Source organism: Sceloporus undulatus, chromosome 5 (assembly GCF_019175285.1).
Source record: "Sceloporus undulatus isolate JIND9_A2432 ecotype Alabama chromosome 5, SceUnd_v1.1, whole genome shotgun sequence".
Taxonomy (NCBI): Eukaryota; Metazoa; Chordata; class Lepidosauria; order Squamata; family Phrynosomatidae; genus Sceloporus; species Sceloporus undulatus.
The window spans coordinates 82177838-82190327 of NC_056526.1; the positions used below are offsets into that span (position 1 = coordinate 82177838).

General features: G+C 40.2%; 1 protein-coding gene across 6 annotated transcripts in view; it reads left to right on the top strand.

Annotated features, from left to right (window-relative positions):
* LAMB4 (laminin subunit beta 4) overlaps window positions 1–12490 on the top strand; it is a 59496-nt gene that overhangs the window by 19243 nt on the left and 27763 nt on the right. For 4 of the 6 annotated variants that reach the window (XR_006104289.1, XM_042470728.1, XM_042470731.1 and 1 more), the window contains 9 exons: window positions 3105–3225; window positions 3461–3649; window positions 6061–6240; window positions 7841–7950; window positions 8635–8714; window positions 9078–9228; window positions 9936–10067; window positions 11156–11341; window positions 12358–12479. Coding sequence is in view for 5 of the 6 variants with exons in the window: in XM_042470728.1 (XP_042326662.1) it covers window positions 3105–3225; window positions 3461–3649; window positions 6061–6240; window positions 7841–7950; window positions 8635–8714; window positions 9078–9228; window positions 9936–10067; window positions 11156–11341; window positions 12358–12479 (1271 nt within the window). In the remaining variant the exon portion in view is untranslated. Of the gene's footprint in view, window positions 1–3104; window positions 3236–3266; window positions 3372–3460; window positions 3650–6060; window positions 6241–7840; window positions 7951–8634; window positions 8715–9077; window positions 9229–9935; window positions 10068–11155; window positions 11342–12357; window positions 12480–12490 lie in introns of those variants that run through there. The other 2 variants (XM_042470732.1, XM_042470733.1) reach the window with 2 other exon arrangements.

Sequence of the window (12490 nt, forward strand, 5' to 3'; positions counted from 1 at the left end):
GGCAGGAAAATACCACCGCTGTAATGATGCAGGTATAATTCAGTAAACGACACCTGCTGTGTGTAGACTTGCATTACTTATCTTGCCAAGAACAGTGTGCATAAGAGAAGATGGGAGGAAACTGCCTATGAATGTAGAAGTATAAAACGGATTGCTCCACAAGTAAAATGTGTGTGTCGGGGGGGGGGGGGGATTGTTGCAATGTGAAAATCTCTTGTTTAGGGTTCTCCTGTTTAGACTAGTCCTGCCCACTCAAAGGATGCTTCATTCCATTCTCCCTTCCTCCCTCAATCTTCATTTTACCCCCTTCCAACCATCGATCAATACTCCATGGTCAAGGACCATGTTTAGTTCACACTGGAGTGTTCAGAGTTCCCCCTTTAAGGAGAAGCCACTTGTGTCTTTTGAAATGCTGCAAACACTGTTTGGTCTAGTAATTACTACGGTAAGGACCAGTGGTTAGAGATTTGCTTTCATTATTCATTGTTAATATATGGTTATGGCATGATTGGAAGCCCTTTGGAAATGTGGTCCCTCTATTCATACTCTGGCATTTCTAAGATCACTGGTACGGTACATAAAATTAATATGTAGATCCATAAATTCAGTTTTATCCTTAGGATTAAATTTACTCTGGAATTCTACTGGAATTCCAGGAATACTATCCTGGAATAGTGAACTTTGTTCAGTTGTGGTCCTCAAAACAAGGTCCTTGGCTGACAATTATTTCATTTTAACTGTGTGTATTGCATCTCTTTCTGGCTGGTGTATCTTAAACTGCTAGTAAAAAATCCACACAACTAAAATAGACCTTTCAGTCTTGAAGTCTGCCTGCCTGAGCCCTAGGTGACACAATTGGTACTAGAAATTACAGGCCCTGTTTCTCAGGAGAGGGATAGCAAGGGTTATTTCTGTTAAGTAGAGAAGCCTCTTCTCTGTTCCCTTGAAGAAGCTCAGTCCTAAATGTAGTCAGCATAGCTAATTTAGTAAGAGATTGTAAATGCCAACATTTCACCTGTATCTAAATGTGCCCAAGGCTGGTATACCATCCTCATTACAATCTATATCTTACATCCAATATATTTTTTTAAAATGTAATGGCCTGCTCAGTGGGTGGGTTTTTACATGCCCAGTATTAATGGATACTTTTCCATTAGTAATCAATTATTTGAAAAATTAATTGATACTTTTCCATTTGTGCAGCCTGAGGATGTGGACATGATTCTTGGAGAGAAGAGAGCCACCACATGTGTGTTAAACCCTTGACCTTCCTGGCTTATCATATAGGCCAAAGAGGGACTGACTGAATGGGCGAAGGGGGTAGTCAGTGCCTCCCTACAATACGGCACCATTCCAACTTGCCTAAAGGAGGCAGTTGTGAGGCCTTTATTGAAAAAAACATCCTGAATTCCTCTATAATGGATAATTATTGACTGGTGTCCAATCTACTATTTTTGGGCAAGGTTCATGTAGGGCTTTCTGGATGAAATTGATTATCTAAATCTGTTTCAATATGGTTTCAGGCTTGGCAGTGGAACAGAGACAGCCTTGGTCGTCTTGGTGGATGACCTGCACAGGGGTGTGAGTTCTGTTGGACTTCTCAGCAACTTTCAGTACCATTGACCATGGTATCTTTCTAGGATGAGACTTCTGGGATGAGACTTGCAAGTCCTGTTTTACAGTGGCTTCTTTCATTCCTGGGGGTGGGGTGGGTGGACCCAGAACCTGGTGCTGGGGGACTCCTGTTCAACCTCCTGTCCATTGACTTGTGGGGTCCCTCAGGCTTATATTTTGCCCCCAATGTTATTTATCATATACATGAGACCACTGGAAAAAGGTCATCCAGCATTCTAGAGTGTGGTGCCATCAATATGCTGATGATACACAACTCTACTACTCCTTTCCACCCCAATCCAAAGTGGCTGTCTTGGTCCTCAACCAGTATCTGTCATCAGTAATGGACTTGATGAGGGCAACAAATTGAACTTTAATCCAGACAATACAGAGGTGCTCCTGGACAGTTGGAAGGCAGCTCAGGGAATAGGGATCCAGCCTGTGTTAGATGGGGTTACATTCCTGCAGAAGATGCAAGTTCACAGTTTGGATATACTCCTGAACTCAGGTTTGTCTGGAGGCCCATGTTTCTGCAGTGGCCAAGAGTGCTTTTGCATATTTAAAGCTTGTGCGTCAACCTCACCCATTCCTTGAGATGCCAGATCTGGCCATGGTGGTAGATGCTTTAGTTATATCCCATTTGGACTACTGTAACAATCTCTACTGGGGGCTGCCTTTGAACAGTGTTTGGAAACTTCAGTTGATCCCAAGAGCTGCAGCCGGAATATTAACTAGGAAAGATGACAGGGACCATACTATTACCCTGTTACCACACTATTCTCCTGTTACAACAGCCCCACTGGCTGACAGTTTGTTCCCGGACACAAATCAAAGTACTGGTTATAATCTATAAAGCCTTGTATGGCTCAAGTCAAGGCTATCTGACTATCAGGTCTCCCTATATGAGCCTGACTGGGATCCTGAGATCATCAGAGAGGCCCTTTTGTCAGTCCTACCACCATCACAAGCACGGTTGGTGGGGGCATAAGAGAGGGCCTTTTTGATGGCTGTCCCTAGATTTTAGAACTCTCTTCCCAGGGAAGCCAAAATGGCCCTCCTTGTTGTCTTTCCATCAGCATGCCAAAACCTTTTTATTCAGACAGGTTTTTAAAATAGAAAGTTTTAAAAGAATTGGCTAGGGTGCTGTACTGTTTTAATTTACTGTTTTTAGATCATTTATATTTTCAGATTGCATTTTATTTTTATTTTTTAATGTGTGATCAGTTCTAACACTATAATAGTTTAATTCTATTTTGGTGTTCATTTTTGTAAGTTTTTAATTGTAGTTTTTATTTTAAATTGTGGGTCACTTTGAGTCCCAATTTGGGGAGGGGGAAGCAAGGTGGTGGCAGTGGCAGTGGTAGTGGTGGTGAACATGTATAGGTAGTTACTCTATTGCATATCCAGTTCATTTCTGATGGCTCACATCCAAGGAAAGCAAAAATCTGTTTACAATTTTGTATTTTAAATGTGTTGTTGACCTCTTGCAGGTCCATGGGAGCTGCCTCTGCGAGCACAACACAGATGGTTTGTCCTGTGAAAGATGTAAAGATTTCTACAATGATGCTCCCTGGAGGCCAGCAGAAGGATCACAGGAAAATGCTTGCCAAAGTACCTAAAAGTGATTTACTTGGTTTTTATTAAATTTGGGAATAGCAATCTGCTGGAATAAACTGGCTAAACGTTCAGTGCACAGCAGGCTGAACCTGGAGATGTAACTTCCTTTCTACATAAAGCCTGTCTGTGTCTGCTGCAAAGTAATTGGTTTTATTGAATCCAGAATCTGTTTTCAGTACTGTACTTGGGTTTATATGAATATATATACTCTTTTTGTATTCTGTTTCAGAGTGTGAATGCAATGGTCATTCTGAAAGTTGCCACTTTGATATGGCAGTGTACCTTTCCAATAATCGTATCAGTGGTGGTGTATGTGAAGACTGTCAGCATAATACAGTGGGACAACACTGTGATCAGTGCAAGCTTTTCTTTTATCGGGACCCACAGAAAGCAATTTCAGACCCTCACGCTTGTATCTGTAAGTGAAAAGCCCTTGCTGGATGACCTACAAGGGTTAGATTCAGACTGCCAGTGGGACTTACTGCCCTGATTTATTGACTTCAAAGAGATCTAAGTTCGACTAACATAGATCTGGATCTTATCAGTAGTATTAATGTATTAATCAGTAATTTAGTATCCACAATCAAAGATGCTTTAAAAAAGTAGTACATCAGCAAGTGATACATAATGTCAAAAACTGATTTAGGAGATTATCACACCAGCAAATCCTTGTGAATAAAATGCAGCGCTAGAATTCGTCTTTATTCATGGGATAATCACGATGTAGCTCGACGTTGTGTGATAAGCATTGTACAGTATTGACGGAAGCATACCGCTATGCTCCCATCATTTTTGCTGGTGTGGTAATCTCCTTATATCTCACAGGGCAGATGTGAAATGGGTTAGGAGTAAACATGTGCAGATGAATCTCTCCGCTCTTTTAAACAAAGTTTTAGATGTAGCTGTTGTTATTTGCTGTCAAATGATGACCCTGTGAGTGACCTCCAAGAGCTCATGAACCCTTGTTCATGTTTTGCAAACTCTGATCTGTGGCTTCAGTACCCACAAAAAACAATTTTGGCAGGATGTAACTTAGGGCCCCATTCCCACTGGCTTATAACGCAGATCAAGAATCGAATTATAGGTGCATTGTTCCCATTTGAGCGCGTATTCGATCCTCATTGCGCCAATTTCGTTCCCATTGAAATTCGGATCTGATCACCATGTATTTGATTTTTCCTTACAAAACCCAAATCAGTGGTGGATAAACCGGTTTTAAAAAGGGGCACATTTTTAGAGGTTTTTCCTGTGCCTCCTGAGTCCGATTCAGGGCAAATGAATGGGAACAACAAGGGTGATTCCCTCTCTGCATAAGGTTATATAGGCGTGGGGTAAAATTCATCCCTCTCAAAACTTAAATTGGGTCTCATCCAGACAGACTGGAAAAACCAGAAAGTCCCTTGTTTTGTTGCTTCCCTTTCCATTTGGAAGTAGGGAGATCTATATGACACTTTCCCCCATTCTGAAGTATTCCCAGGGAACTTCCAGCACTTACAAGGACTTTTTATTCCCTCTCTCCAAGTCAGTTTAAATTAAATTAGTATTTCCTGAAATGAAATGTATCTCTCCATGGCAGTGTGTTTCTGTATCCTGGAGCTAGCTACACTGTGAAATTAATGCAGATTGATACCATTTTAACGAGCATGGCTCAATGCCATGAAATTCTGGGAGTTGTAGTTTTGTGAGATATTCAGCCTTCTCTGTCAGAGAGCTCTGATGCTACAACAAACTGCAGTCCCAAGATTCCATAGGATGCAACCATGGCAGTTAAAGTGTTGTCAAACTGCATTAATTTTGCATTGTGACAGCAGCCTAAAATGGCTGCCACCAAGAAACACAGCAAATGTTCCCAGGACAGCAAATTTGACAGAGATCAAGCAAGGGAAAGAGGAATGCTAGCAATAAAATAAAATTAACTTATCCCAATGCTTAACTAGTGTAATATTGCTAAATCCCTTTTAACACTTTGACTATAATTCCTGAATAATAGTTAAAAAGGTCTCGGTGGAAATTGGTGAACGGCGATTTCTGCAATGTTATTTGAGTCTAGTGGGAGAAGAAAACACAAAGGACGCTAGGAGTGAGGGAAACACGGGATATTTCAAACAAGGATTTGGATTCTATGTAAGTAGAATCAAAACTATCAAAAGTGGAACACTCTGCTTAAAAGACTGGTGGAGTCTCCTTTGGAATTTTTTAAACAGAGGCTGGATGGCCATCTGTCAAGAGTGCTTTGATTGTGTGTTCCTGCATGGCAGAATGGGGTTGGACTGGATGGCCCTTGAGGTCCCTTCCAAATCTGGGGTTCTATGATACTTTGAACGAGTCTTGATACTTCCCTGGACTTTCTTCCTGTCTGGACAATCCGTTAGTAACTTTGTGTGGTTTTTTGCTATAAATCCAATAATGTATTGGCCAGTGTAGCCTCTGACCATGTTAGCTGGAGGATTATGTGAGCTATAATCCATAAAGTAATAAAAAAAAACAAAAAGAGGGAAGGCCTAGTCTAGTTTTTCTCAGGCTGGTGTCTTTCTCATGTTTTACAAATGGTCAGAAAAACTTGGAGTTAGGGACCCAAACATCTGGAAAGCACCAAGGTGGAAAAAATAACCTAGCCTATATGTGGCTCTGGTATTACTTTCAACCTCAGATATAGATACAGATATATAATTGTGAGATGGTCATTAAAAGAATGCTGTGTTCAATTAAGTGATGCTTAGCAAAGGCAGAGGAATATAGTGATACAAATATACTCACCAATAATTTCAGTATACTGTATTAAGCTCTATGTTAGATCACTTATATCCATTTCTCTCCATGTGCTCATAGCCTGTGACTGTGATCCAGAAGGTACAATGTACAATGGGCTGTGTGAAAGTCACACAGACCCTGCTCTTGGAACTATTGCTGGCCGCTGCCGTTGCAAGGAAAACATTGAAGGTGTTCATTGTGACAAGTGTAAGCCAAACTACTACGGAATGAATGGCAGTGATCCTCTTGGCTGTCAACGTAAGTGCTTTTCTTCTCTGATTCTTCTCTAATGCTCTGATTTTCAAAACATCTTAAGTTGTATGTCTGGGTGTCAGATGTAGGGCATTGCATTGGCTCAATGCTGTGACAAAAGGAATATACATTTACCGTACTTTAACTTTTACTTTAAAGAAAAATATTGCACTAGGTAAAACGGAGAAGAGCAAATTTCTAATATATTTACTGCTCCAATCACAGGCCCTTCTCCCATATTTCCTCAATTTCATATTACATCCCTCTGCTAAGCCCCACACCCTAGAGTAGGCCTGCACAACATTCAGCCCACCAAAGGATTTTGGGTGTCCCGCAAGGATGGGGAACAACTTCAAGGCTCCTCTGCTGCTCAGTCTCCTACTGAGGAGAGGGCCATGTGGAAGAAAATGGGCAAATATTCACCCTGCAAGGCTCCTCCACTCCTTGGCTTTCTCCTGAGAAAGTCAAGCGGCAGAGGAAGAAGAGAAGCAAATGCTCACCCCTCAAGGCTTCTCTGCAGCTTGGCTTTCTCCTGAGGAGAGGGCCAGGCAGAGGAGGGGGAGGATGGAATTAATATTAATAATATTAATTAATTAGTAATATTTAATTAAAACTGATGTGCAGCCCAAAGAAGGAAACTTCAAACTGCAGAGAAAGCTAGGATATTCTCGGGGATGTAGCTGTGGGGAGGAAGAAAATTATGGCATTTCCACCCCCTACCACCTCCACCACATCCCTATAAGAATGCTGCACCACCAAATAATATTTTCCTGCAATCTGTATATTTCTAGCACTGAAGTAATGTAAGATGTCTGTTGAGCGTTTAGAAATACAGTTTAGGCATCTAAAGAAAACAGGCAGGCAAAGCAACCAAGCAAATGCAACACACAGCAAGTGTTTGAACTCTTATCCAAGACTGCATCTTCACTGCAGAATAATGCAGTTTGACAACACTTGGTGTCAAATGGCATAATTTCTGCAGTGCAGATGTAGTGCTTGATTCATAATATTGTAGAGTTGGAAGGGACCTCATAGGCTATCATGTCCAAGTACCCACTCAGTGCAGGAACTCCAGTTAAAGCATCTCCAACAGATAGCCATCAAGCCTCTTTTAGAACACATCTGAAGAAAGAGATCCCATCACTACTCTAGGTAACTGGTTTCATTCCCAAACTGCAGTTCTAAATGGAAGTTCCTTCTAATATTCATTTGAAATCCTAGGTGCAAAAGATTTTCAGTGCCTCATTCATTGCAATACTAGGCATCTGGGGACTGAAAGAAAATTTCATGGTGGTGCCAGAAATTGATTCATATTTGGGAGGGACAATGTCCACATTCTACCCCCTTGTAGCTTAAACTGGTTAACATTCCCCCGTTTCGCCTCCTCTATTCTTGATCTTTCAGAGATGAAATAGTTTGAATGTAAGTAGTCAGGGAAAGAACGGGCATTCATAATGGTTTGGTTGACAAACTCCCATGCAACAAGCCCTTCCTACATGTTTGCAGCTATTTCACATAAGTGCATATTTGGGACAGGTGAAAGGACACACACACACTTTTGTAAGTGTGCTATCAGAGGTGGTGATTGTGCCTCCTGTTCTTTCAGCTTGTAACTGCAACCCTTCTGGAAGTTTGTCTTTCTCTGTTTGCAATCCGGAGACTGGAGAGTGTTTGTGCCAGCAGTTTGCCACTGGGCAGCATTGTGAAGAATGTCTTGTATGTATCCAAGAAGCTCTCCAATATATTTCTTGCACTTCCTGTTGTATTTCATTTAACTTCTTTCCCCCACCTTTTCCTGCCTTTCAATCATCTTTTCTCTTGGATTACAAAGAAAAGCTATTATAGAACAAATACAAAGCAGCTCCAAAACAAACAGCCACAGCACCACAATGCTTCATTGGACAATACCTTTGTAAAGACAAACAAGCAGGGCTGGCCCAAGACATTCTGCTGTTTGTGGCAAAGATGCAAATAGGGCCTCCCTTCACTCATGTCACAGTGGCTACTCAGGTGGCACTTGAGGCAAAAAATAAAAATCCACAAGCTCCTGCTTTGTATTACATTACACATTAAATAATTACAATTTCCTGCTCTTTCGTGACATCACAAACGTGAGGGAGGCATCTCTCTGCAAATAAGGAGATGCTAAAGCAGGAGAAGTGAATGAAAAATTATTTGTTTTGTATTCATTACTAAGGAATAAAGCATGGGCGAACCTATTTGTTTTCAGGTCAGTCTAGCACCATAACTCCTTTACCTGCCTCCATGCTTTTTTCCTGTGGGAATCTGTTCACACACTCGTTTGGAATGGAATCCAACAATCCAGACGAAGTAAAATTAAATTGAAAAAGTAATCAATTGTCTGATCCCTTTAATTAATTTATTTTATTTTTACTGCAGCAAGGATACTGGGGCCTTGGAAGTAATTTATATGGATGTTCCCCATGTGACTGTGACATTGGTGGTGCCCACAATAACTTGTAAGTCTTTGAGATCCTTTTTCAAATCTTTCATTGCATCAGAACCTCCCCTTGAAAGTAATGAATGTAACAAAGATTTGTCCATAATTGGAAGAGAGCACTTTCTTTCTTTCTTTCTTTCTCTTCCTCCTCCTCCTCCTCCTCTTTTTTGCCATTGGAGTCAAAGGAAACCACAAACATTGACTGAAGTGCTAGGCCTAACAATCAATAAACATGGTTGCTAGCCATTTTAGGAGCTGCTTTGGCTACTACAGTACAGCATTTACGTTGCAATAATATCTCCTTAATAAATCTCCAAAGTAAATCATATATCTATGAATTTAAGTTGCGTTGAACTCCTTCTCTTCCTATCCTTTCTGCTAGGTGTGCTTCTACCAATGGTCAATGTGAGTGCCTGCCCAACATAGTGGGCCGTCAGTGTACTGAACCAGCTGCAGGCCACTTTTTCTTACCTTTGGATTATTATATATATGAAGCAGAAGACTCAGTGCCACTTCCTGGATCTTCACCACTGGTATTTGGTTTTTTTGTTACTGTCCAGATTTAGAGAATAGTTACAGTAATACAAATCATAATATGTAGGGGGAATCAAATTAAAACTAGGCAGCAGGAAACTTTTAGAAACAGATAGCTTTCCTGTCTGCCTTTCCATTCCATCCCGTTCCTTCTAGGTTACTAAAATATCTTTGTTCCTTCTCTCTCCCTATATCTAGAGCGAACTAGAATAAATTATGCAAAGGAGTAAAGATTGTTGAATAGTACCATCCCAGCTTTTCTTCCTACAGAATATTCAATGCCAGAATACAAAATTTAAATGTCCTTAGCCTAGAATAAGCACAGTCCTCCTTGTAATAATCCATCCCTATCTCCAGAGAAACCCTATTTTAAGTTGCAGTATTTTCATTCAATACCTTCTCTGCTCTGGGATATTAAAAAAAAACTAAATCCATAACTCATAAATAATGTGATGTTCCTTCAATGCTCTTATTCCTACCTCCTTTTGATTTTAGTTATTATTTTAGTTTGATTTTCTTGGACCAAAGGAACAGAGTTCAGCTTGTAGTTCAATGAAGACAAATAAAAGGTTCCCTTTACTTGTGTAGCTGCAGTGCTTGCCAAATTGTACATAGTTTGATTGAATATCTATATCCCTGATAATGAAAAACAAAACAAAATGTCAACAATCTGACAGCGCTACTACTTCAGACATCTGTTTATAAGATTCAACCCACAGCTATGCCACGGTGTGATGTCTATTTTCGACAAAAAGGTTATGATTTCACAATGGAAAATGGAAAAATCATCTTGAACAGGAATAAGAACCGAGGCGTACGGAAAGCAGCAGCTGGACAGGTAAATATTTTATTAGTTCTCCTAGAAGGACTGGGAAGAAGAGTATCTGCCAAAATGTCAAGGTGGCTAGAGACCATTGTACAAGAGGGTCTACCATCTGTGTAGTTTATAGCACTTTCAAAAGGTAACCTCCCCAAATCATTGGTGCCACAATGCCTTGTTCTGCATGTAGGAGGTTCCTAAGATCTCTGGTGACACTACTGAAAGGATAGCATAACTGATGCCAGTCAATGTGCATACAGATGAAGTTAGATGAACCATTGGTCTGCAAATTAGTTCTCTATGTTTTGCAATATGAATAAATGGGGTACCCTTGTAAGGCAGCCCAGCCCTATGGATTTATTTATTTAAAGGCTTCAAAGCTTTCAGTTAGAATTTCCAGAAGTCTATAAATTGCCTCAAAGAAATGAAATGGAGAATTAGCCCACTTAGAACATTGGCCTAAAATGCCAACATAGTAAAGATACATGAAAACTTACTGATGCGCAGCACAGCTCAAGCATATTCCTTGTTTAGCCAGCTCAGCTTATAAAGAAGAATGTTGATAAAAACTGGAATAAAGTGACTGAAAAACTGAAGTGCTGAAGTTACTTCTTCCTTAGCACTTGAAGTACAGGCATGGATGTACACTTGGTACAGAACCAGTAAGGAGATGGAGGCCATATACCTCATCCATTTTGACTTGAATAAAGATAGTCTCCAACCTAGGTTATTTAGACCACCAGTAATGCCGATACTAATGTTATTACTAATACTGAAGTTAATGCTAATCTACTTTCAAATTTCCATTTTTAAAAAGTGTAACTCAATGGCAGGGATTCTCCATCCAGGATCCAGCCCTGATAGTAAAGAAGGAGCAAAGGAGAATATGACAGCTCCACTCAACTGGATCTCACAAAGATATCTTGGTCTGCAATTGTTGTCATTGCTATCACTGATGGGAGTTGTAGTTTAAATATCTGAAGGGTTACTAGGCTTGGGAAGGCTCATCTGTGGCTACTCCAGACAAGATAAAGTGATTGTGCTACCAACAAACTGGAATTCATTTTGCTTTCTAAATAAAGCTAACATTTTAAATCTCCTTTCAGGGTGCAATGCTGCTGGACAAGAACTCTGCTCTTGATATTGTTATTAGAGAGTCTATTCCTGGAAAGCCAATAACATGGTCAGGTCCAGGTTTTGTACGTGTTCAGAGTGGAACAGGCTTAAGATTTACAATCAACAACGTCCCTTTCCTGATGGATTTCAATATCATCCTTCGCTATGAGCCTGAGGTAATTAATGTATTTTATACTTTCTCCAGGACAAGTTCAACTTGGATTTTGATACACGCAAGGAAGGGGGGAAAGCAAAGCCTTTGAAATAAACAAAAATGTGGGACATACTAAAATTGAGTAAATGGAACGTTTTGAAATAAACCTGACCTAAATCCAGTTGTTAGTCTCAACTATAGTAGAACAGTTGAATCAATGGAACTCATACCTAACTAATTTCCCATTGATTCAGCAAGTTGAGTTGAGGCTAACCAACTCATTCTGGGAAGGAAAAATAGAAAACATTGGGGCACATGCAGCCCTTTAGGGATATAAACAGGCTTACTTCTTACATGCATTCCAGAACAAAAGTAAAAGATTGCTTTCTCCTGGATACGATTAGCCCTATTTATTGTTTATTTTTCAATTACATGTGTCATTTAGGGAGGTAGGGATTCTAGAAAAAAATGGAGAGGGAGGTTCATGCAAAAATGTGCAAATTTTGTTCAGAAAACAGTGTATTTGCAACAAAACACACTGTTTTCTGTGAAAATGATTGGTTTTCCAGAAAAGATTATATATTTTTGTACAGAGAAAGTTTTCACAAAAGGGTCATAACTTGCAAAACTCTTGTAGAAGTTTTCCAGTTATTTAATGGAATGTCTCAATGTACTAAGCATATTTTCTCATCAAGGTTGAGAAACTTTGTGAGCATACATTCCTAGGCCACCAGTTCATTTTATGCCCTCAGGTGTCCTCTGTTGCTGGAAATGTTACTTTTCAATTTGCAGAATGCCCCAGCCAGTATGGCTATTGGCCAAGCTGCCTGGGGGATTATGGGAAATGTAATCTGAAGAAAGAAATATTCCCAAACTTGGCACTGGCTGATTTTTTCCAACCATTCATCCAGCCCATGTTGAGTTGCCTTTTTACTTGGTCAAAGAATGCAAGACGTTCCTGTTTACATGAATGTAAGAAAACAATAATGTTTCAGCTTTGTATGAAAACCCATTTATTTCTTCTTCCCAAACATACAGTCTCTAGAAGACTGGATGGCAAGCATTGTCGTAAAGCCTTCCGGTCCTGTAGGAAGTGAACGTTGCAAGAGTGAGGCAGCCTTGCAAGAGCCACACTCATTGGCTCTGCCGTCTACAGCAAGGTCTGGATATA